Source organism: Protobothrops mucrosquamatus, unplaced genomic scaffold (genome assembly GCF_001527695.2).
Source record: "Protobothrops mucrosquamatus isolate PMUCROS unplaced genomic scaffold, P.Mucros_1.0 scaffold7, whole genome shotgun sequence".
Taxonomy (NCBI): domain Eukaryota; kingdom Metazoa; phylum Chordata; class Lepidosauria; order Squamata; family Viperidae; genus Protobothrops; species Protobothrops mucrosquamatus.
Window position 1 is genome coordinate 1,225,550 of NW_015386394.1, and position 25,196 is coordinate 1,250,745.

General features: G+C 40.8%; 1 protein-coding gene across 1 annotated transcript in view; it reads right to left on the reverse strand.

Moving 5' to 3' along the window:
- TRIM28 (tripartite motif containing 28) overlaps positions 1–25,196 on the reverse strand; it is a 37,438-nt gene that overhangs the window by 8,200 nt on the left and 4,042 nt on the right. Inside the window, exons 2-14 of the mRNA XM_015810161.1 lie at positions 18,676–18,788; positions 18,413–18,545; positions 18,005–18,140; positions 16,837–16,953; positions 12,129–12,243; positions 9,941–10,087; positions 9,630–9,744; positions 9,287–9,414; positions 9,005–9,142; positions 8,711–8,741; positions 8,440–8,476; positions 6,566–6,785; positions 5,443–5,753 (exon numbers count right to left, since the gene is read on the reverse strand). Coding sequence (XP_015665647.1) covers positions 5,443–5,753; positions 6,566–6,785; positions 8,440–8,476; positions 8,711–8,741; positions 9,005–9,142; positions 9,287–9,414; positions 9,630–9,744; positions 9,941–10,087; positions 12,129–12,243; positions 16,837–16,953; positions 18,005–18,140; positions 18,413–18,545; positions 18,676–18,788 — 1,741 coding nt within the window. The remainder of the gene's footprint in view (positions 1–5,442; positions 5,754–6,565; positions 6,786–8,439; positions 8,477–8,710; positions 8,742–9,004; positions 9,143–9,286; positions 9,415–9,629; positions 9,745–9,940; positions 10,088–12,128; positions 12,244–16,836; positions 16,954–18,004; positions 18,141–18,412; positions 18,546–18,675; positions 18,789–25,196) is intronic.

Here is a 25,196-nt window from a genome sequence, read left to right on the forward strand (position 1 = left end):
TTTACGGAAGGGTGCCGTTCGTTTGATGTACTGCTTTAAAACTCTGTGAACATCTAACGTATGCCACTTGCGCTCCAGTTCATGGGACGGTTCGGGGCAAAAGTTTGGTAGCACCACCTCCTGTGCTCTGTGGAATAGGGAATTGACCTTTGGAACGAAGGAGGGGTCCAAACATAACACCACCCTGTCCGTGTGGAAGGTACAAAGGTCCTCCCTCACTGACAGGGCTGCTAGTTCTGAGATGCGTCTTGCTGAGGTAACAGCGACCAAGAAGGCGACCTTAAGGGTCAGGTACTGTAGGTCACAGGTCCTGACAGGCTCAAATGGAGGTAAGGTTATGGCTTGCAGGACCTTAGGTAGATCCCAGGAGGGGTATCTGTGTACCACAGGTGGCCTACTGTTAGATGCGCCCTTTACAAAGGATCGCACCACTGGGTGTCTAGCTAGGGTTTCTGAGTTGCCATAAGTAAGGATGGTTGATAGAGCAGCCACCTGTCTACGAATTGTATTGGGTGCTAACCCCCTATCCAGACCTTTCGCTAGGTAGTCTAAGATATCTGGGATAGAGATGTTGCATGGGTCTAGTTGTTGCCTATTGCACCAACCGCAATAATTCTTCCAAGTGGAATCATAGATCCTGTTAATTGTAGGCCTTCTAGAGGCCTGGAGGGTCCTAATGACTCTTTGTGAGAAGTTGTCTCTCTCTAGGAGACTCCGCTCAAGCGCCAGGCGGTCAACTGGAGCCACTGTGGGTCTGGATGTATCAGGGATCCCTGGTTGAGGGAATAAACCAGCACACCTTAGGAGGTGCCACCTCTACATCTATCCAAATGCTCTAGCCGTTTGGTGCCGGCAGAACCGGTCACGCCACGTTACTCATAGTGGAGGCGGACAAGGACGTTATAGAAGGACTACCAACGAACATAGTCTCCTTCTCCACCCTTACGTATGTCGTCAAGAAAGGGCCAGTGGCCTCGGAGTGCATGCGCTCCCTCTGTTCCTGGTGTCGGAAAACGAGAGAAGAACCTCGGGAGCTGAGTATTCTTTGGACTGGCAAACAGGTCCAACACTGGATGGCCGAATCTCTCTGCTGCCTCTCTGAAGGGAGCAGGGTGCAGGCTCCACTCTGAATGGTCTATCATTGTCCTGCTTAGGAAGTCTGCCTGGCGATTGGCTTCTCCTGAGATGTGCTCGGCCTTGATGGAGGCTAGGTTGTTTTCTGGCCAGGTTCCCAGCGCTTGTGCTTCGTTCATGAGGGCCCTGGATCGCGTGCCTCCTTGTCGGTTGACATGCGCTTTGGCCGTCACATTGTCCGTGAGTATGAGCACGTGTCAGTGTGCCACTGCGCTGCGGAAGTGACGGAGGGCTAGGTATATGGCTCTGAGTTCTAGCCAGTTTATGTTGTGCTTTAGGTCCTTCTTTGACCATTGACCCTGTGCTAGCTGTGATTGCGGGTGTGCTCCCCAACCGAATAGGCTGGCATCCGTTGTAAGGGTGACTCGGTTGGCTTCCCTGAACAAGTGTCCCTTCCCCATTGCTGGGGAGGACCACCACTGGAGCGACCTCAGGACCTTTGGTGGCACCTTCACTCTTCGGCTTGGGGCGTCTATCCCCACTCTTTGAAACGGAAGTAGGAACCACTGGAGCTCTCTGGAGTGTAGCCTTGCCCAAGGTACGATTGCGAGGCATGACACCATTTTTCCTAGCAGCTGAGAGAGTGTAGCCAGCGTTGAGGATCGCTTCCTTCGGATGAGCCTGACCAGGGTCCGAATGCTGCGTTGACGGTCCTGAGAGAGATGAACCGTGCATTTTTGTGTGTCTATGACCTCTCGCAGGTGAAGAAGACGGTTTGAGGGAACGGTCTGACTCTTCTGAAAATTTACTGAGAACCCGTGGTCTTGAAGGGTTTTCAGAGTCAGTGCTAGGTCTGACTGTGCTGTCTGGACGGATGAGGATTGGATGAGAATGTCATCCAGATAGCATTGGATGCGCACCGGAATTGTTCTCAAGTGCGCGGCGATTGTTGCCAGTATCTTTGTGAACACCCTGGGAGCTGAAGAAAGTCCAAAGGGTAGGGCCCTGTATTGGAAGTGTTGACCTGTGTGGTAGAACCTGAGGAACCTCCGGTGGTCCAGAAGTATGGGAATGTGAAGGTAGGCCTCTGTCAGATCTATGGACGTCAGAAGGTCCCCTTCCTGATGCTTGCTAATATCGAGTGAAGGGTTTGCATTTTGAATTTTTTGTACTCCAGGTGTCTGTTCAGTCTCTTTAGGTCTAGTATTGCTCTCCACCCCCCCGAATTCTTTGGGACTATGAATAGGATGGAATAGAATCCTTGTCCCCACTGATCTCTTTCTACCGGTTCTATAGCCTGAATGTCCAGAAGGTGTTGGATGGCCTCCTTGGTGAGGTTCTTCTTGATCAGATCTTTTGGAGATGGGCAAGGAATGAACCGGTTCGGGGGTGTTGAGAGGAATTCTAGAGATAGGCCGAATCTGATGGTATTTAGGACCCAGAGGTCTGTGGCGGTGGCTTGCCATTTGTGAGCAAAAAGGGCTAGCCAGCCACCAATGGGGGGGGGGGGGGGGGGGGCCGNGGGGGGGGGGGGGGGGGGGGGGGGGGCAGGCCGTCACTTGGATCTGCGGTAGGGACGCCCCCCGGCTCCTTGAAAGGGCAGGCCTTGCTTGGGTCTATTGTCTGAACCTATCCCTGTTATTGTTTCTCTCACCTTGACGGTCCGATCTGGGTTGATAGGGCCGGGAGAAGGCCCCCTGATCAGTGCCTGCATCAGGTCGGAAGGACGGTCTGCGGGAATAGGAGGGAGTTCTCCTCTCCGTCCTCTTTGTCCGGTGGGTCAGGATCTTGCGTTTGTCCTTATTTTCAATTAGATAAGGGTCAAGCGCCTCACCAAAGAGTCGGCTGCCCTTATAGGGTGCCGCCGCCAAACGCCACTTAGCCTTCATGTCCGCTCTCCAATGTTTGAGCCACAGCAATCTGCGTGCATCAGTGTTGTATGCTATTGCTCTGGCAGAGAAATTGGTTGCGTGTAAGGAGGAATCCGACATGAGCTCCGCTGCCACCACTAACCTTCTTAAATTCTGATGAGTCTTCTCCTCCACTGGGGGAATACTCGACTGGAGTTGGCGCAGCCAAAGAAGAGATGTCCTGGCAAAAAAGGATGTAGTGATGCCTGCCTTGATGGCCCACGCTGAGGCTTGGTGCGCCCTGCGGAAGATGAGGTCCATCTTCTTGTCCTCTGATTTCAGGGCCTCCGCTGCATCCCCGGCTATCGGGGGTGGAGAAAAAAGGGTTGCAATGGGTTCATCTACTGTCGGCACTTCTATTATCTCTGATAGTGTCGGGTCTATGTTGAACATTTTCTTGTCTGCCCCCCCCCCCATTGGGAGGAAGGAAGCCGGTGCCCCCATATTGTTCTGAACAGAATCAAAGAAGAGAGGAGGGCAGGGAACAAAATGTTGGGTATAAGTGGGCTGTGAGAACACCTCGTTGTTTGTGACCTTACTAGTTGAGGGACCGGTGGAAGGTTCTTTCTGTGGAATCGGGGGCCTCTCATGTTTGCGGTGCTGCTGGCCTTGTGCAGCAGTGTCTTGAATAAGGACAGGTTAAAGAGGCCCACAAACGAAGGAGGATCTGGAGATATATCCTCTTCATCGGACAGCTTCTGGTCCGTAAGCTCGTGGTCCTCCGCAGGAGCCCTCCTGCTTCTGGAGGACCTAGAGGAAGAAACAGAGTCTTGGTATACAGAGGCCTCCTCTTGGGAGAGGGAGCCACCCCTTGAAGCCACAGACCCTGTTCTGGAACAATGTTGCCTTGAGGAGGCCATGGTCTGTGCAACAGCCTGAGATATCAGGGATTGTAGGTGCTCTGAAGACATTGCTGCATGAATGTCTGAGCGACGGGTGCCTGATTCTGAACCCAGATCTCCAGGCCCCTCGCTTAGGGAAGATCCATTCGCCTGTTCCGTATCAGCTTCAGCTTCCAGAGGGTCCTGACTAGGCTTCCTTGGCTCAAATATTTCCTCCTCCCTGTAATTGGGTGGCTCTAATTCCTCCTCAGTGGAATTTTGCCTTTCAGCTCGAGAAAATTGTTTCTCTAGAGCCTGGTGTCGTCGCTTAGCCTTTCTATCCGCAGCTTTGGAAGGCCTTTTTGCAGAGATTGCCTTGGCCTTGATCTTGCCAGCCACTTCCTGTTTGGAGGATCTCTGTCTCTTACGAGCAGGAGGGCTGCTGATGGAAGGTTCCTGCGCAGTTTGGGCTGTGTTTGTATCTGCCATTTATAACTGAAGGGATTCTCAGTTCAGATTAATTCAGGATTAATTGATAATTGATTTAACTCTTTTTATCAATTTATTTATTTTTATTTTCTTTTATTATTATTATTATTATTATTATTATTATTATTATTATTATTATTATTATTATTATTACTATTACTATTATTATTATTATTATTATTATTATTATTATTATTATTATTATTATTATTATTATTATTATTATTATTGATGTGGCTAGGAAGAAGGAAGGAAGTCTGAATCTGATTCTGTCTGAGCAGCTCAGCCAGTTCTCTGGAGGCTGCTGAATTCCGTTTGTGTATTAGCTCAGCAGGGCTCCGATTCCCTGGCCTCAGGACACATGGAGTTAGCTATTCTCCCTGTGTAGTTCAGCTGATGAACTCCGTTTGTGTATTCTGACTATGCAGCTCAGCAGGGTTCCCTGGGGCTGGTGAACTCCGTTTGCATTTGAGAACAGAGCCAAATCAGGTAACTTCTGAAGATTAGCTCTCTACCGGATGGAGGAGTTTCAATTCTCGGGAGAGAATCACGGATTTTAAAGGCTCTCCGCAGACTAGCTGATCCTCTGATCCTCGGGCAATTCGGCTAGTTTCAGAAGAACAGCCTTCGAGTGCTGACTAGTGGGAAGCTCTTGGATGGAAAATCCCTATGGGAGGGGTGAGATGGAAGGAGGAGGAGGAATGCTTCCCCCTTTTGCCCAGGGTCACACTTGGTGACCGGAAAATGGCGTCTGCTCTTTGTCTGTCCGGCTACCGGCTGGCTTCAAGCCAACCTCGTGGCTGTGCTGCGATCGGCTGATCAGGCAGCAGAAAAGGAAAAGGAAAGTGAACCGCTGTTCGTTTTCTAGCAATTCCACCCCCCCCTTCGAATTAGAGTATCAAGAAATACGACCTTATCTTCAGGAGTCAATGAAATTCAGTCTAAAACGGGCTCAAGACTAGTCGAGACTGGGAAAGGGAGGTCCCAAGAGGAGAGGCAGAGCAAAATTGGTCAACTAGTCTGCGGGCAGAAGACAAAATTAACCCATGGGTGGATTCTCCACTCATCATGATGGAGAACACTGGATTTGCTGAACTACATTTTCTACCTTCTATGACAAGAAAAACTGCACACATAAAAGCCTATACCCAGGGACTTCCTGAAGGGCAGGCAGATGACAATCCAGGTGGTAGCACTTTTTGCAGGTATCGCACATGACCACAGCACCAGCTTTCATGCAGATCCTACAGCAAGCATTTTCCTCTCCATTAGCTGTTCCATCATGGCTGTGAACGGACTGCATTTCCATTGCAGAGCTGGTGCTGCCACTGGGGGAGATCAGTTGGGGGGCTGCAGAACCTTCTGGAAGGAGGGCATCCTGGTGCAAGACAACTGGCTTCGTGTCTTTAGTATCTGTAGCAGAAGCAGGATGCTCGATAGCTGCCTCCATCTGCTCCTCCTGGAGGATGAGAGTGACAATACGTAAGAAAAATAGCAAAATAGAAAAAAAAAAGCAGAGCAAAGGGGGAAAAAGCAGCAAATGGAAACTCATTAGGGCAGATAATTTAAACTGTATCCTGGCATGAACTTGGTAGTTTTATTACCCTCAAGAAGATCTCTATACTTCATGATTCATTGTTGTCATTTTTCTTTATGGATAATTGTATTCAAGGTGGAGGAGACCCTAGAGAATCACTGCAAGTCGTACTCGAATTGCGTGAAATAGTTGTCAAGTCCAAACCCAGAGAGAACACAGCAAAATCCAATCAGGTTCAATCCTTTATTTCTGCCTAATGGATAAAATTGAATCTAGATATATCCTGAGATATTGTAGGGTGTGGCTACCTTCAACTCTCTCCCCTGTTCCCCACCATCCAGCTTAGGACTGTGCAGTTTCTTAATCTGGCAAAGCTGTCTGCTGCCCAAAATCAAGGGAGAGGATTGGGTTGGTACACATCCTATTACAATTTTCTAAACTTCTCAGAAACCCCAAAAAAGCCATTTATCAGCTGTAACTCAAAGGAGATAATTCCTTTCCCCCTATTTCATTTTAATTCAAGCTACCTGGTGATATTAGACTAGGCCTCTTGTGGCCTATTCCTGCTTCCATACTGCAAGAGCTGGTGCTGGCACTTTGTAATATATGTAACAGATAACAGCTGGATTAGCCTTAAGAATTCTATCAAGCAACCAAACAGCAGCCTGCTGTTTCTGCCAACTTATCCAGAAGTAGATTATTCTAAAAAACAAAACAAAACACTCAATGCTGACCTTCACTGCAGCACCTGCAGTTGGTAGCCCTGCTTGTTGGGTAGCAGCTTGCTGACCTCCTTGTTCAATCACAATGAGATTGTAATCTTCACGGGAATTGCCCGGAAAGACTTTAAAGACAGGTGGTTGGTTATCTGATGTCAAGTCCACATCCAGCCTCTCCAGACTAACCCGGGGCACTTTCCGCACAAGACCAGTTTCTCCATCCTGGACACGGGCTCTAAGAACATGCAGGGATCATATTAGGTTACAAGCCAGAACTAATTCTAGCACAATAAAATCCTAATTCACTGGGCTAAATTAAACTTCGTACCAAAACGTTATCATTTTTTTGACAAGAACTAAGACTTATTTCACAGTAGCTAATCCAAAGTGTATCTCCAAGTTGGGATCCTTTTGCTTAAGACAAGTATCTTATAGGCCTTTCTCCATGGAGAACCCTGCTTCTGATTGTAGATCCTGATTGTACAGTTGCATGGAGTTCAGCAGTACATTTTTTACTACTGTTACCTTTTGGAGAAGGAGGGTATCTTGTTGATTCAACTTTAGAATACTCAGATCTTATACATTACTCTTTCCTGTAGTTTGTGCCAAGCAAGGAAAAAAAGTTTATACAACTTAGCTCCATGGCAATGCAATTTAGTATTCTCAATGGCTGTTCCCCATCTACTTTCAGAAAAAAAACAAATGTATTATTTATAAATTAATCTTCTCTCTTTCCTGTACAAAGTATTCTAAGCAGCTTATAAATCTAAAAGGAATGTTGTCATCAGAAAAAAAAATTATGAAGATTTGCCATCACTCACGATCACAGACATAAAGGGAGGGGGAAGGGTTTTCGCTACTCTCCATATGTGGAGTTCATATTGATGGGACCAAATCCTTTCAATTCATCCATGGTAAACTTCTACAATTAAAGTATTCTCTATTGATCAGGGGTTCCCAACCAGGGATGCTCGTACCCCCTAGGGCAGGGCTTTTCAACCTTTTCACCCATTGTACCACTTTTAGGATATGGCAATATCCGAGTACCACCAGTCGCCTAGCAAGATGTCAAAAACATGATGATCCAAAAAAAAAGAAGGAAAAAAGTGATAAAGTATAGGTAGTCCTCGACTTACAACAGTTCACTTAGTGACTGTTCAAAGTTACAATGGCACTGAAAAAAGTGCCCCCCAAGGCACAGCCCAGCAAGACACCTGCCTGCCCGCCCGCCCGCCAGCGCTCATTCCCTTCCCTCGCTACTTTTCTAGGATGGTCACGTACCCCACCTGCCAGGTGCCAATGTACCAGAGGTGGTACCCGTACCACTGGTTGAAAAGCCCTGCCCTAGGGGTGCGAGATGATATTCCAGGGGGTGTGAAAACCTGCGTTTAGAAGTTTCAAAATTATAGTGTATATGCATAATTCATTTTGAACTTTTGTAAGGGGTGTGAGAATATATCAGAAACATTCTAGGGGCGCGGGGTATAGAAAAGGTTGGGAACCACTGCTGTATATAGTTCAAATGCTTCTTCAGTTGCATTTCCTGTATTCTAGTATATACAGACACAGGATATGTAATAAGACATGTTTCTCTGGGGTAAAATAAAATAATTTCAACAGTTTAAATAACCCATTTCAAGCTCCAATCTACTCTTAAGATTTTGTTCTCAATATAAAGCCCTGAATGCCAATACTGCTATCCATAATCAAACAAACTTTTGTCTGTAGGACAAGACCTTGTTTTCTGTCACATAACGGAAGGCATGCTTAGGAGTAAAAAAATGAAATGGATGTTTGAAAGTCCCAGTACTCAAGACATCTGGAACTATTTCAGGATGGACTCCAGCACTCTAAAAAGACATAGCAAAACAGAAACAAACATGATTTACCGTTTCACTCCAGACACTTCACCAGAATACGATCCTTCTGTTATAAAAGAAAGAAAGAAAGAAAGAAAGAAAGAAACAAGTGTCAAGAAGCTCATGAGTCATCCCACATTCTATCCTCCCAATAAAAAATCACTGAGATTTTTTGCCCAGGACTAACATTTTACTTCTATCAAGCCACAAGCAAAGTGAAATGACAACCCAAGAACAAGTTTTCCCTGGCTTTGCTCTAGACTTTTGTTGTACACACTACTTTCCTCTTCTTATTCCTTACCTACACCAAAGCCATCACCCATGTCCATTGGCTGAAAGAAATGTGAGAGAAAAAAAATCATATTAAATACAATACACGGATAAGTCCAAAACTGCTTCCTCACCATCTTTTAGCAATGTATATTTAGTTGTTCTTGGCCTTGTATAAAACAGGCCCCCCGACTGCAGGCTTTCAACTTAATATTTTCTCTCCTAGGAAGAATCAGCACCAGACTAGCTTCCATCTCCTTTCATGAGTGCACTATCAAGCATGCTCGTGCATTAAGGAATCTTCCTTGTCCTGTGTTCTGCTCACCTGTCCAGCAGAAGAGGCACTGGCATCATTGATATAGCAGTCGGGGATGGCCTGCCGCTGGCTGTTGGAAGGCAGCACAGGCTGAAGCAAAGCTCCCTTATTCATTATGCTTGTCTGCAGAGACATCTGTTGGACACCCTACATAGAAAAGTGCACCACGAAGCCTGTAACTGCCCTGTTAGCATCTCCCAGATTGCAGAGATGGGTTTACCAGCTGAAACTGCTGGTTCAGATGCACCAGGCTATCACTGGAGAGAAAACTGCACAAACAAAAACCAGTACCTGAGAAGGGGGGACAGAACCTTGTCTGACTGCCACTCCCGATGCAGCAGAAGCAGCATTAGTCCGTTGTTGGGGTGTTTGGGCATTAGCAGTGACCGGCAAACCACTCCGTTCTGAGACTATCTGACCTGAGAAAAAGAATAAAAATCTAAATCTGGCTGGTATTTCCAGTCCCACAATATCAACTTTCAATTAATGCTTTGGAAAATTCAGGATTTTCCACATTCTCTAACTTTGCCAATTCTTACCATTTCTATCCTGATGCACCCCCTTGAAGTACAGCTCAAATCAAAGACTCCAACATCTTCCTCAACAGGAAGCATTTCATTTCACCATCACTTACCAAATGTCTCTGCACTCTTGATCCAGGCATTTAAGTCCCACTGGAATTTCATTTCTCCATGAGGTTCCACGGGATCCACAATCATCTTTAGAGCCCTGTGCAGCTGAAAATAAATCTAAAGCAAGAAAAAAAAATGGAGAGGAGGATAAGATAGAGGGACAAATACCAATTATATGTGAAACAACAGTAATGTCTTATGTTCTGCACTGCCATTAGATACATGAAAATAGAAAAACTGAGGCAGACCAGGTCAGTTAACTCTTAAACTTCCATTTTCCCCCCAAATCATTTATTAACCAAGGGACATTTACCAATTTCTTTGAAAGCAGCAATGCAGTGTTATTGTCACTCTCCAAGGCCCAATTAGCAAAGCGCAGGATATGTTCTTGGTGACGTTGCAGCTTAGTCATAGCCCAATGCTGCCTCTCCAGTTTCTCTTGTTGGCCCTCAGTGACTTTCTGCAAAACAGCCAAAATTAGATGAAGAAACAAAAGTGGGAGATACGTTCACATAGTCAATGCAGATGAGGCAGCCTTTCCTAGAAATTTTACAGTGATAACATGCAACCTCCTATGACTCTGTGCTATCCTGTCCCTTATAGATCCAAATAATTTTTTTTCTAACTGAAAGCAGATCCTGATAATAGGAAGACAGCATAGGTATCTAGCGTAGATCATTGGTTAGCAAAAGCTTAAGCCACAGTAGAATATAGTGTAAGCTATTCAAGAGATGTTGCCTCAAACTAAAAAAGAAATATCATTTCTGGAGACTGTGGTACTAGAGATGGTTTATACCTCATTTTACCACCAATCAAAAGCTTCAAGGACTTAATTAAGAGGTGAAAGACTAATAAAGTTTGATTAGTTCCTGAATATTTCAAGAAATAAAGAGACTGCTTTGTGTGGACATCTTGTATTAAGGTTACACATTTTAATCTTCCATTTGTTTTGCATGTCACAATTATCTAATGTGAATTCAGGGGTTCTGCTAGTCCAAGAGTTTAAGGGAGCTTGAGAAAGGGGAATATCCAATTCTTTATCTTTCAAAAAGCTTCTTGCATAGGGAGCGATTATGTAATACATAGAAAAGAGGCTTTTTCCCACGAAATGGGAAGTGAAATCTAGCTGTGGGATTTTGCATTCACTGGAGGACAGATCACTAGTCATTTGTTTGATTAAAGAAAATGAAAGACAAACAAAAGGAAAAACACTGAAACAATGCACTGTAAAGGTAATTGTTAAAAATCTGGAATATTTTAAAAGAAAGATAAAACCAAATCATTCCATCATGCATCACCAGTCAAATACTGTTTTACTTCAGTAAGGATGATTTAATCACTTGTGCCAGTATGAAATATTCAGATGCAAGAAATAAATTAAAAACACAATAAATGCAGGAAACAGATTAAAGACACAACAAGAACAAAGAAGAGATCTACAATGGTTAATGTATTTTCAAATAATGGGGGGGAAACAACCTTTAAAAAAGAAGGTACCTTGAGAAAGACAAAATAATTTAAAACACATACAGAAAATCAAGTTTATTAGATTGTATCTATACATTGGAACTGAAACACTACACTGAGACAGCAATCAAAAATTGTGACAAACTCAATACAAAATTTCAAAGAGGTACAGTGGATTAATGGAGTTATGGGGATTCCATAAACTCCATCCAAGTTCTAATTTAAGAAAAAAATGAATAAAATGTTTTATAGATATTATATAATTGCATTGTTAATTCTCAAGATGGACAAATTATATAACAATAAATAATGGAAATATCATAAAAGGGAACGATTTATCCTAAGTGAACATTAGGTCAATTAAAAAAAAATACTGGAAATAAATCAAAACATTCAGGGAATTTAAAAATAAAATCTCAATTGAAATCACACACACACACACACACACACATATATATATATATAGAAATTATTCAGAGTATAAATGTAAAGTATCACAACAGCAACAAGAAGCAATTATTTCAATTTGGGAAAGAAAAACCTTGTCAACAATACAAGAATCAAAGATCAAAATTGGGAGAATATGCAACCATATATTCGCAACAGAAGTCAACCCAAACTCAAGAAATGTGCCTTACAACAGATTATACAGCAAGGCAAACAAAGGTATCTGGAATGTAGCTTTTCAAAAAAGATACTAAAATCAATTGAAAAAAATGACTTAAATTGATATAAACAGCTATGAAAGTTTAACATATTAATATCTAAGTAAGAGTGCTTGATAAAAAAATGAAGCAATTGAACTTTCTACATTTTAATTATACTGCTACCTTATTTCTTGCATTTCTATTTTTGATCTATTTTTTTTGTACAATCCTTATGTAGTAATAAAACTAATCAAATACTTAAAAAAGAGAAAATGAAGACTCTTGACAAAAAAAATTTATAGGATGGTATTGTATCCTACAACTATAGAAGTTTGTAGCTCAACATTACATACACAGCACTAACCAATATTTTCTTTCCTGTCTTACCTGTGCATCACTAACCAGCACCTTAGCACGTTTATTGAGCTCCTTCATAATTTGCAGGATAGACATCTTCACATCTACCTGCACACGTTTCTGCACATCCGCCACCTGCCGGATCCTGTTGAGGCAATAACATAGTTTTCTTACTCTACAATTATTTATAATGCAAAAAATGAAAAATATGTTTTGTTTCCAACCCAAAATAAAGATATTATTCTTGTTTCAAGTAGGCTACTGTTTGGAAGATGTTATTCCAGGTTTCAGCTGAAATAAAAACCAGAGGTTCTCGGGATAATTTATGCACTTTTTTGTTCTATATAACCTACATGTGTGGCAATCTTCCCAGCACTTTTCTTTTCCTACCTTCCTTAATTTGCCAACACTACAGATAGTCCTCGACTTACAATCACAATTGGGACCACAATTTCCATTGGTAATCAAGGCAGCTGTTAATTTATGACCTTTTTGCCATGGTTATGCAAATCACAAAAGTTGTTAAGTGAATCACATGGTTGTTAAGTGAATCCAGCTTACCCCATTGACTTTTGCTTGTTGGAAGTCAACTGGGAAGATTGCAAATAGTGATCGCATGACCTCCACTTCAATCATTGTAAATAAATGCCAGTTGCCAATCAGTTGTAAATAAATGCCAAATGCCAGTTGCCAATTTTAATGAGTGTGGAAATGCTGCAATGGTTTTGAGTGTGGGGCCTGTTCATAATTCACTTTTTTCATTGCCATTGTAACTTTGAATGGTCACTAAAAGAATGGCTGCAAGTCAAGTACTACCTGTATAGATCTGGAACACTATTTCTGCGTGCCAAATGTGTTGTGCATACCTACTTATCTTTGGTGACAATCTTTTGTAGAAAGATTGCAATTGCCGCCTTTCATGAACCAGGATTCCTTCCGCTCAGTTGTTCAGTTCCTGGTGATCTCATGGATGGATTACTGTAATGTGCTCTACATGGGGCTACCCTTAAAGAGGACCCGGAGGTTACAGCTGGTGGTGAGTGCAAAGGGGTGGGCAGTTTTGGGGGTACCAAGAATGGCCCCATTGATTGCTGGTCTGCTTTCGGGTACAATTCAAGATGTTGTTGATCACCTTTAAAGCCTTCATGGCATAGGCCCATACCATTCATGCTGGCAGAGGAGGCATGCTGCCCAATTATTCCACCTGGCGGGGTCCAGGAGGGCTTTCTCTGCTGTTGGTCCTGCCCTCTGGAACATCTTGCCCCCCCCACATGTGAGATTGTCCCCGACCTCCTATCTTTTCATAAGGGTCTAAAGATGTGGCTCTGCCAGTTGGCCTGGGACCCCAGTGGGGGAAACAGCGCAGTAGAGGTAGTTGATCAATCAACAACAGATCCCATCCCCTCCATTCTGCCCCTGTCCTCCCCACATGTCCTTGGTTTTTAATTCTTGCTTTTACTTTATTATGTTTTAATGTATGTATATTTTTGACTATAAGCCACCCAGAGTTGATATGATAAGGTCGACGGCCAATAAATTTTATAAATAAATAAAATAAAATACTTCACAGAAGGTTCTCTATACTTTAAAACAGACATGTCAAACACAAGGCCCGGGGGCCGGATGCGGTCCACGAAGTAGTTTCATGTGGCCCGCAAAGCCATCCTGGAAACAGTGAGGGAACGGCCCCTGCTGCCTTGGCCCTGGCCAGCCAGGAGGCAATGTACAATTTTGTGGTGGCCATCTTGGCACTTGCCCCAGTGGACCATGCCTTGGCACTTGCCCCGGTCCTACCCCCTTCTGCCAGAGACCCTCAGATCTGTCCCACTGCTGCCCAGGTCCCCCATAGGCACCCTTGACGCGAATGATGTAGAACTGGCCATGCCCACCCAGTAGGCCACACCCACTCCATCCACGCCCACCCATTAGGCTGCACCCACTCTGAACACACACGCCCAGGGCAACTGCAATGCTGATGCGGCCCTCGGTGAAATTGAGTTTGACACCCTTGCTTTAAAAGATCATTGCTGTGAGAGCCCTTGAAAATGGGGCACTGAACGGTGGGCCTTTTTTTCCCCCCTCTTTGCTGACACAAACAGCTAACTTTGCTGTCAAAGTTGGCTCTCTGGACGCACGTTCCCCAGATTTGAATGTGAGAAACTAGAGATGACCCATGACAACCCTTGGATGGCCATGTAATTGCCTGAGAAGAGAAATCTACACAACTGCAACTGTAAGTAAGAGCAGTTGGGTCTCCATCTTTTCTTGTAGCTGTTTGTATTTTTAGGCATACTTCTGTTTTTAATATCACTTTTTGAAGCTTAATTGTTAATAGCTTGGCTGAATGCTGATTTGCCTATACCTTTTTGCTTGGTTGCAAAAGTAAAGTTTGTCATAATTTGGAGCTTTAAAGTATTTTCTCTTTCACTGCAAGGAAATTGGCGATCTAAGTGTTTTCTTTTTTTAGTGAAAGTGATCTGATTTATACCAGATTTTTATTCTAAGGATGTTATTCTAAGGTTTTTGTGTTTTACTACTTTTTGTAAAAGAACTCTGTTGCTTCATTTCATTTTTATATATACTTTTTTTATATATATACTCTTGTTCTCTTGTTGTTTTTCACTCTCTTGCTGTGAGAATCATTATCTTAGTTTCTTCTGTGGTTAGTTTGTTATAGAAATCTACTCTTTGTCCTTGATAAAAGAACTGCTTACATTTTGTTGTCAAAGCTTGTGTAAACTCTACAACGAACCTGATTGCAGCCATTTTCTTTGTTCTAGGTTTCCACAAGATTGGGAGGGAGATGGAGGATTTCTACTAGTGTAAACATTTTACTTTCCCGTGGGAACCAAGGTCATTTCTTTCAGTTAGATGGCGGAATGAGCATTTAGCTAGAAAGCCCGCCAAACTCTTCTATAGCTAATTGCAAAGCACTTGGGTAGGAAGTTTAACTTTGTAATATTGTTTCTCTCTGAAGGGAACTTCAGACTTGGTTTCACTTTTGACTGTGCAGATACTATGTAACCAATAAACATGTTATTTGAGGAAATCTCAACCCTTAGAGTTATGATTTATCTGGTCTTGTCTATCAGAACCCTTGACAGTTTGGTTATAAGGAAGACTGGGATTGTATTAAAACCAAGGCAATAATAAATTAAGAACTCTGAATATTATACATTCTATATGTTCTATAATGCCCCCCCAAAAGAGATGGGACTCAGATGATTTTAACAGTAAAGCTTTCTTGGAAGCCTTTGTTAAAAAAAATTGCTAGCTTACAAGTTTAAATGAAAAATTAGCAAAAGATTTAATGAATTTGTCACAATTTCAAATCATCCTAAAAAAGACATCCAGATACAGGCAACAGTAGTTAAATCAGCCATGCAATTGAATGAATTGGAAATAAATTTGCTGTTAAGATTTGAAAGACAAAGAGTTTTGCTTGAAAATTGGAGATTTGCTAGGGAAGGCTGAAAGGAGTATTAATGAACAGGACTTTCTTAGGAAAGTTGATGAATACTGTGGAATAGAACTGTCATGTATAACAACTATCACGAGACATGTTCCAATTTGCAGGGAAATTTATTGAACAAGTACTATGGAGATATCTTCAATGCAGACCTACATTTTTTGGGAGTGAGAAGCAGATTCCATTTATAATTTTAAAGAAAAGTAAAGATGATAGACTAGACGTTATTTTTATTATAAAGAATCAATCGATATTTGATCCTGGACGAATCAAAGACAATGACTGCAGTGGGTTTATGAGAGATTCGCGGCTACTTGTGTAATTTCTGCAGGTTAAATATAATAATAGATTGCTAACATAGGGCTTTGAAGTTTTAATTTGTCATTGGAACTATCTGTTACCTGCATTTTTATAGTAGATAGATAGTAGGTCAAACTGATTGATAATCGATTTCTATATTTATTATATTTTAATGATATATACCAATTTTGCACATATAGATGTAGAGGTTCATAAATTATGGACCTGTTTTGCAAGTGGGGGAACAGCTATAGCTGAAATATATGTATCAGCACTCAACCAGGTGACATTTTATGTATATTTGAATACTTTGTTCTATACGGTTTTTTTCTTTGTTTGGTATTCTTTCTTTCTTTCTTTTTTGATTCTATATTTTAACTTTGGAAATAAATATAAAAATCATTTCTGGGAATATAAGGAGCAACAATCCAAAACAATGGAAGATGCCAAGTTAGAGAAGACTAGGCTAGTAGCAGATATAAAACAATGCAGGAAAAGTTCTCTTTCCAAATAGGAGCTTTCTTAGATTCACAAATATTTATATTTTTATTATAATTTATTTATTAAATAATTATATAAATGGGTAAGTTCCATTATATTAGTTTTAAGGAACTAAAACCTGTTCAAAGCTGGATAATGTATCACAAGACAAATCTAAACATTGCCAATTACGATTTACACACAGAATACATCACTTGTTATTTACAAACCACAATGATTATGTTTAGACACAACCATAACCCAAAGTTAACAAATCATTTTATTGCTGTGGAGAATGTGCAATGAGAAAATTGGGTCTTTCACATGAGCTACAAAACAGCCAGCTTCAAAAGGAGTTAAGGGAAGAAAAAAAATTAAGTCCACATTGAGTTTGGTTGTTTCCTATATATCATGTCTTTGTTTCTTCAAGATTTAGGCATGTCAATGTTAACGCTTAAGGTTCAGAGTTTCTTAACAAAGGACACTTACGAGGTGCGCACTTCCTTGGTTGATTTTTGGAGATTGGCATTTTTATCCCCAAGGCGCTTGACCAATGAAGCCAGCATCTTACGTTGATTCTTGACTGCATCCTCCAAGAACTGGTACCTACAGAGATATTATTTTAAACATTTGTATCAAAAACTTTTCACCAGTACACATTGTTAGTTTAGCAACCACAGGAGAGAGATTTCCTAAACTATTTGACATTACAGGGAGTTAATGTTAATTGACAGCAATTGGGAACAGAATTGCCATTGTTTAATGACACAGTCATAAAGTGTGACATCACATGACCATGCCACAGTCATGGCAATTCTGGCAGTCACAACTGCCTTTGTTAAGTGAGTATCACATGTGTAGCTAAAGGAGGATCCACATGACTGCAACCTTTGACTTTCTTATGGCTTCTTATGGCTTCCTCGCTGAAGTCAGCAGGGAGCATCAGAAATTATGATCATTTGACTACAGTATCATGCCACAGCTGGAATTCCAAGAACCAGTCATAAGTATAACTTGTTCAGTATTGGCACAAGTGTAGTCACTGAACAAAGGACTACCTGTATCTATTTCAACCAAGGCAGAGAAAGACTACTACTATACATAAAGAAGACAATTTGCTAGACAGCACACAAATTCAATTACCTTCTAATACATTATATTATTTTTTTTTATCTTTTTCACAAAGTGGGAAAAGGAGAACTAAACTTATGAATACTGCTGAATACAGAAATACAGCTGTTGAATACAGAAATAGTCTATAATTTTTTTTTTTTATTTTAAGCACATTTAATGGAAAATGCATATGTACTCCAAAAAATAAAAGAGAAGCAAGATTAGAATGATCACTTGAAACTCTGTTCCCCAGAAACTGCAGCATTTGCAATGTCCTCAAACAGTACCTATCAATGCTCAGAATCTCAGGAAATAAAACTAAATATCTTAAAATCACCATATTCCTATGCAGATATCATTATCATTTAAAAAATGTGTTAAGAGGAGAGTTCACAACACTGCACAAAGACAGACAGGAGTATCCAAGACCTGAAAGGACTACTAAGCCATGGCCCAGGATAATGAACCCTACACATTCTCATAAAACTGCAGAATCATCCAAAATTAATAGCAGTATAATTATACACGCTACAGAAAAGCTTACTGGTGATCTTTGTGAGCATTCAGCTGACAGTCCCGGCACGTGAGGGTATCACAGGTGTCACAGAACAGAACGAGAGGCTCGTGTTTATGGACGGAGCAGTAGATAGTCTTCTCCCTTGCCTGCGATTTGGAGGAGCCTCAACAAAAACAGAAGTAGTATTAGAATGGTTACTTATAGTTTGGCCTTGCAGAGACCAAAAGTATAGGAGATGCCAATGTGTATAGGAAAACAGCTTATTTCAGTGTACCAAGTGTAATAAGGTTCAAAGGATGTTCATTACTTTTCTCAGCCACAATTATTTTATGCCTTATCTGTTTAGCATATTCACCAAGTCAAGTTTACATATTTTTTTTCATACCAGTCCCTGTAATTAGTCCCATGAGGCCTTCTCTTTGTGTTACTTCATACCTGTGGATCGGACTGTATGGTCCTTAGTGTACTTCACTCTCTGATGGGCCTCCACACATGTCTCACACAGAGGCTCTTGGCACTCCACACAAAAGCTGGTGGCAGGGGCATTATCTTCACAACTAGTGCAACACTAATAGGAAAATGCTACTGATTAATCAATCAAATAACAACAACAACAACAACAACACTAATACTAATAATAATAAACAGGTCTCATCTCCAGCTCTGGAAATGTAAAATAGACAAGCCACTAATATTACCTGATTAGCATCCCTAGGATCACCAAGAGCTTCCGTGTCACCATCCCTCAAAAAGTAGTTCTCCACAATGTCTTTAAGATAACATTGATGCTTGCAAACTGGACAATCAACCACTGGGGGATAAAAAAGGGAATTTAAAATCTACAGGAATACAGAACAAAAGCAAACACTTCTTTTCAAATATCATTCTAACTATAGTTTCAGCAACTTTTCCCGATGGCAACTGATCACTTTACAGTTAAAACCAGCACTTTGAATTGTATTTGGAAGCTTATTGCCAATCATTTCAAGATTCAGAAAATTATATTAATCTAACATGTGAAGATCATGCAGTCACACTCACATCTATTGTCAGTCTCCAATAGGAACAGGCAAATAAAAGTGTGTGAGAGCTTGCTTGCCCGCTCTAGATGCATTCTTAAGTCTAATATAGAAACTACATCTATGGTTGATCAACAGTTTTTAAACTATAAAGGGTTGAGAAACTTTATTCTGTCAAAATACTGCTCAATTTTTCTTTGTTCCATTTCCTCAGCTTTCTATAGATTTTGTTTATAAACATTCAGAGTAATATTGCTACTAATATTACTGATTACTTATATTTATGTCACACTCCTGCCAGAGATCATCCATGAGCGTGACCAATGCCATTTTGGTCCCATATTTGGGTCCAAAACCTGGCTAAAAAAGGTCCAGATAATCTGTTTCCACCAGGATTCTCTGGAGTTGCAACGCCACCACCTTCTTAACCACCTTTCCTAGAATGTGGAGATGGGAAACTGGAAGAAAATCATCCAGAATGGTAGGGTCCAGCAATGCTTTCTTGATTAGGAAGCACTCCTTTAAAAATCAAGGGACAATCCCTCCAACAAAGATGAATTCACTATCAGATGGAGTCATCCATATGATACCTAACAGGCAGCATTAACCAGCCAGGAGGGGCATAGATTAAATGCACACATGATGATGTTTGCATTCTGTAGGACTCTCTCCCAAACTGATCCCAGATATTTGGGTGAGACTGCTTCCCGGACCATTTTCACAGGATTTGTTAACATGCTTAGTATCCAACTGGGAACGAATCTGAGCAATTTTATATGTTTGGAGAATTCCTCCACACAACTCTGTAGATGGATCTTTGGGCCTTCCTTTTCAAGGAGTCTGGGTGAACCTAAACAGGACCACTGGGTGGTATTCCGTGGATGCAGTAAGAGCTTCATTTTCCTCCAGACATCTCTTGACTGTTTTTAGCTCCCTCAACCTCGATATTGTTTATTTATTGCTTTTTATTTATTTAACTTGCCTTTTGTCTAACTTTTTTCTAAAACACTTGCTTTTAGGATTTTCCAGACACCTGTTTCAATTAATAACTTTCCAGACACCTGTTTCAATTTCTACTAGTTCAAGGCCAAAAGTACGGGAAATACGGCAATATTTTATTGTTTATTTGATAAAATTATATATAAATGTTCTTAAAAGCACATTCAGAGCCCAATATTTTTACTTTCCATTATCTGGTTAGCTTATCTGTTTATTAGCTTGTAGGCCCCAATGATTGACTCCATTGGCCTTTCATTTGTACACTTATCTGACAGTGCAAGCACTCAAAAAAAGATGACATTCTTTCTCTTTTCTCCCCCTCTTCCTAGTCATGTCCTCATTGATTACTTAGTAATCAAAGTATCTTCATTATGTCAGGCCTAACAGCTTGCATCAAGTAATCTTATTCTTAGCCATTTTACAAAAGAAATGCTTACAACAGGGCTTTGTCATTTAAATTCAAAAGGAATCCTCTAAAGGTTTTTCAAAGGCGGTATCAGGAAATAACTCATTTTCAAATTATGGTGCATTCACCAGGAGAATCTGGGATACAGTTGCAATTTCCATGCCAGAGCAATTTTATGTTTTAAATTTTGCTTAGAAAAAAAAAATTGTTCGGTTCAATAAAACCTTACTCAAATCTTTTGGTGTTATCTGATCTAGGTCCAATTAAAATCATTTGGAATTTATTGAGCATAATAGCAATTATTTGCTGCCATAATTTAAACTATCTTGTAGAACTGCACAAGAAAAGTTTGCCTCAAACATTTTTTTAACAAATAACATTTACATACACATGCATATATGCGTGCATCTCAGTTTCATCTCACTGTAAATCTTGGTTTCTTGCTCAGATATCCTGCCTTGCATCCTCCCTCTAATTCACAGTGGCCCCATCCTAAATGTGACATTCTGTCCCCTTACTTAAGGGATTATGAGGCAGAATTCAGCAAGGCAAAAAGCAATGTTTTCGATAGGAGAACCAAGAAAATAAGTCTGATAGGGTGTGTATGTGTGTGAACATACCTACCACCAGATGTTGTACAGGGAATCAAGTCCTATTTACATAAAATAGTCCCAGAATTAAATTTTTAAATACCACTAACAACATTCATCTGCAATAGTCGGGGCAATATTTTACATAAAATAGTCCCAGAATTAAATTTTTAAGTACCACTAACAACATTCATCTGCAATAGTCGGGGCAATATTATCTTCTATCATAGTAATGTTTTAAAGACTGAAACAAAAACAACAAAAAAAGTCTGTGAAACAGGACTTCCATATCAGAAAAACTATCCAGAGGTAGAAGAGGCCCTACAGATGTCGTACATACCCAAATAATGTGCCAGATTAGACTAGCTAATAGTTTAATCAGAAGCAGCTTCATATATTCAATTTAAGCAAGACAGACATTATCCTTAGAAAGCAACCACAATCTGCTATTTACCAATAGCTTAACCATGCAGGGATAAGTACACCTTAGATTAGAATATGGCTGAACATGTATCAAATTAAAATCATTTCTTAGGTTTGTTAAGATGTTAATTTAGAAATTGTAACTTTGCTTTAATACTTTCTCTCACCTGCCTTATTCGATTATACATTGCCCTTGTTTGGAGCATATGAGCACAAAGGTTTTGCACATGGCTGAGTTCACAGTTCTGGGACAAAATCTACCTTCATCAAAATGTATTTGACTAGACATGGGGTAGGCAACCTCGGCTCTTTTATGACTCATGGACTTCAACTCCCAGAATTCCTGAGTCAGCATGGCTGACTCAGGAATTCTGGGAGTTGAAGTTCATGAGTCATAAAAGAGCCGAGGTTGCCTACCCCTGGACTAGACCTTCTAATCTTGGACAAAAGTCTGAATCTTTCAGGGAAAAATAGAAAACAGCTGCATGTAGTATATCTAAATATGCAAATTATTTTAACTACAGCTTATTTTGCTCTCATTTTCATTTGTACATACTTTAATATTATGTCATTAGCTCTAAATAGAACCCAAGGAGTGAATAACATTATTTCAAGGTGTTTTCTCAAGCTTCAGTTCCAGATGATGTACACTATACCTTCTTGAATATTGTCTCAAAAATGGTTAATTGTCAACCAAGTTTCCATCAATTTGAATTGTTTCCCAATCAAAAGACATTCACAGGTAGCATAATATGAGAGGATAAATATCTCCTGATGTAAGTGCTTACCCTTTATTATTCCTGGGAGATAGGAAAAAAAGATTTAGTTTTTTGCATGTGCTACTCGGTACCATTTACTCCCACTAAAAGGTCTACTCCAGTGTTTTTCATTTTTGGCAGCTTGAACACATGGACTTCAGAATTTTCCAGAAAATCCCAGAATTTTCCAGCCAGCATACTGTGTACAAGAGTTGAAGTCCACATATCTTTTTAAGTAGACAAAATTGATAAACTCAATCCTGTAAAATCCTAATAGGAAATTAGTTAAGCCTTCACTTCCCTCTTATTACCTCCACAAAATAGCAATCTGTGCACTGCTTTTAACATAAAGAAAAATGAGAAAAAGGTATGTTTTTTCTCATGCCATGCACAGTAGCCCATTTGCAATAGAAAATGGATACCCTTAAAAAAATCTATTCAAATCTATAGCCCAGCCTGCAGCTCTGAGAGAGAAATTTATCAAGGGAAGATGCAGTCCCTGGCAGGGGATAGCTATTGATCTCAAAATGGTACTAAGGACATATTGTATAGTTCTTGTCTTGCTATTGCTGCTGTTAGATAATTGAGACTCTCATAAAACTATTGGAGAGACTTTCTTTCTCTTTTCTTGCATAAGTTACATTTATGGAGATGCAATTAAAGGGTCAACGCCAGAATCAGACTTGACATTTTAAGAACTGGGGAAAAAACTGCATTGCTGTATTGGTGCTTTTTTCATTTCTTGTTGCTTTCCACCTATCAGAAAGCCTATATAGTGGGCTTCACTTGTTTGTGTGGCCCGGTTGCTGGCATGCTTCGGCACCGGTACCGGGGATTGGGGATCCCTGTGCTAGAGTAGGGCTCTGGACAAATGAACATGTTGTCTTTAAAATCTTAGCCTCTAAGTGTGCCAGACATTCATTCATTGGGTTTTTTGGAAATTTTGACAACCAATGTCAGAACTGCCATTATTCACTAGCTGCTGCTCTGTGCATGTGGAGGGGGGAGCCGTCAGAAGGAGGGAAGGCTGGCTGTGGAATTCTGGGAGTTGAAGTCCACATGCCTTAAAATTGTCAAGGTTGAGAAACACTGAATTACACTCTCAGCACAGTTCACCTCACAGAGTAGTTGTGTGAAAAAAGGAGAAGGAGTGTTAGTATGTTCACTGCCTTGAGTTATTTATAAAACAATAAAAGTGTGATTAAAAATAGCTTTATTTATACCCTGCCTTTATTTTTTATAAGTAACTTGATGTGGGGAACATATCCAACACATCTTCCTCCTATTTTCCCTACAACAAGGGGAGGGTGGGTTGAACTGAGAGAGTCACTCAGCTGGCTTTCATGCCTAAGGCAGGACTTGAATTTCCCATTTTCTAGCCTGGTGGCTTAAGCAGTAGACTAAACTGGTTACTAGTCCTGCCCTAACTTGGTCCCTTAAGTAAGAATGATCCGGTGTAAAGGGTTTACTTTACTAAAGGCCAAGTTAATTACAGTATAGCAAAGTCAAAACCGACTTTTCCCAATTAACTTTATCTGTTCAGTTCTTCCCCAGGTCCTCCCCCTTATTGTCCAATAGTATTCGAATAAATTGTTTTGGGAACTGTCTCTTCAAAGGCCAGTGCTTTGACCTTCAGATGGTGTCTCTGGAAGATACAGATAAGTAGTTAGCCTTCCCTCCTTCTGACGGCTCCCCCCTCCACATGCAGAGTGTAGCACCTAGTGAATAATGGCAGTTCTGACAATGGATTATCTTCCCACATGTTGCATGGTCACTTTCCTTTCTTTAATGGCCTTCTGGATATCCTTCAGCAATTAGCCTGACTCTGGAAGAAGTTTGTCTTCAGCAGTTAAAGTAACTAATCCTTTATGATTTCCCAGACATCACTTCCTTCTTTCCAAAAGTCCAAAACAGTCTAGCCAACTCTTCTCTTCCTACCAGCACACCATCCCCTTTCTCTTTGTTTCTACTCTTATCCCCAGAGTTTTTTGTGTGGTGAAAAGCTTTTTATCCATTATTCTCCCAGCCTGTGTCCAACCTGTAGTTATCAAAGTTAACCAAACACAATACAGTGCATGTTTTGGTGAAGGTATGGCAGGATTGCATTTTTCAGCTGCTGCATTCTCTCTCTCTCTCTCTCTCTCACACACACACACACACACACACACAGATAATTCAAAAGAATAAACAGGGACTTATTTAGGCTCAAGTGTGTCTAATCTTATCAGCCTGTTGCAACTACAAAACCAGGGCTTTTCCCCCTCAATTGTAGTCCTAGCCAAAATATTAAAGTTACACAAAAATGTTGATTGTGGGAATCACTCTATACTTTTAACCTCCCCCCCCCCAAAGTCCTTACTCAATTGCAATAACCTCCACCATCTTAATAATCATATGTTTGCCGGCAAATTCAGTGACCCTTAGGGGACTGTTTAGTATATCACTCCTTTCAGTACAAATGTGTCTCTGACCTAGATGAAAGAGAAAGTAACTTTGTGTTTCACTCAGGTTCCACTAAAGCAGTGTTTCTCAACCTTGACAATGCTGGCTGTGGAATTCTGGGAGTTGAAGTCCACATGCCTTAAAATTGTCAAGGTTGAGAAACACTGCACTAAAGACTCATTTTTAACCTCATTATAATCTATACAGTTAACAAACCAATAAACAAATCTTAAGATCATAAAAATTTGAACACCCTTCCAGATACCAATAAATCCCTAAAAGGTACCGTATATTCCGGCGTATAAGACGACTGGGCGTATAAGACGACCCCCAATTTTTCCAGTTAAAATATAGTTTGGGCTATACCCACCGTATAAGACTATCCCTGTTCCAACGCACACCAAATAAAAATTAAAAAATATCAGATTTGATTTCAATATGGTAATTTTAATTCAAATGCTTATGACATGCAGGTACTTAGCAGGAAAACTGTCACTTATAAACATAAGGCTGTTTGTCATCAAACATGTAAACATAAAACAGTGCAAGTGGATTAAACTTTTCCTAATTAATTCTAAAGCT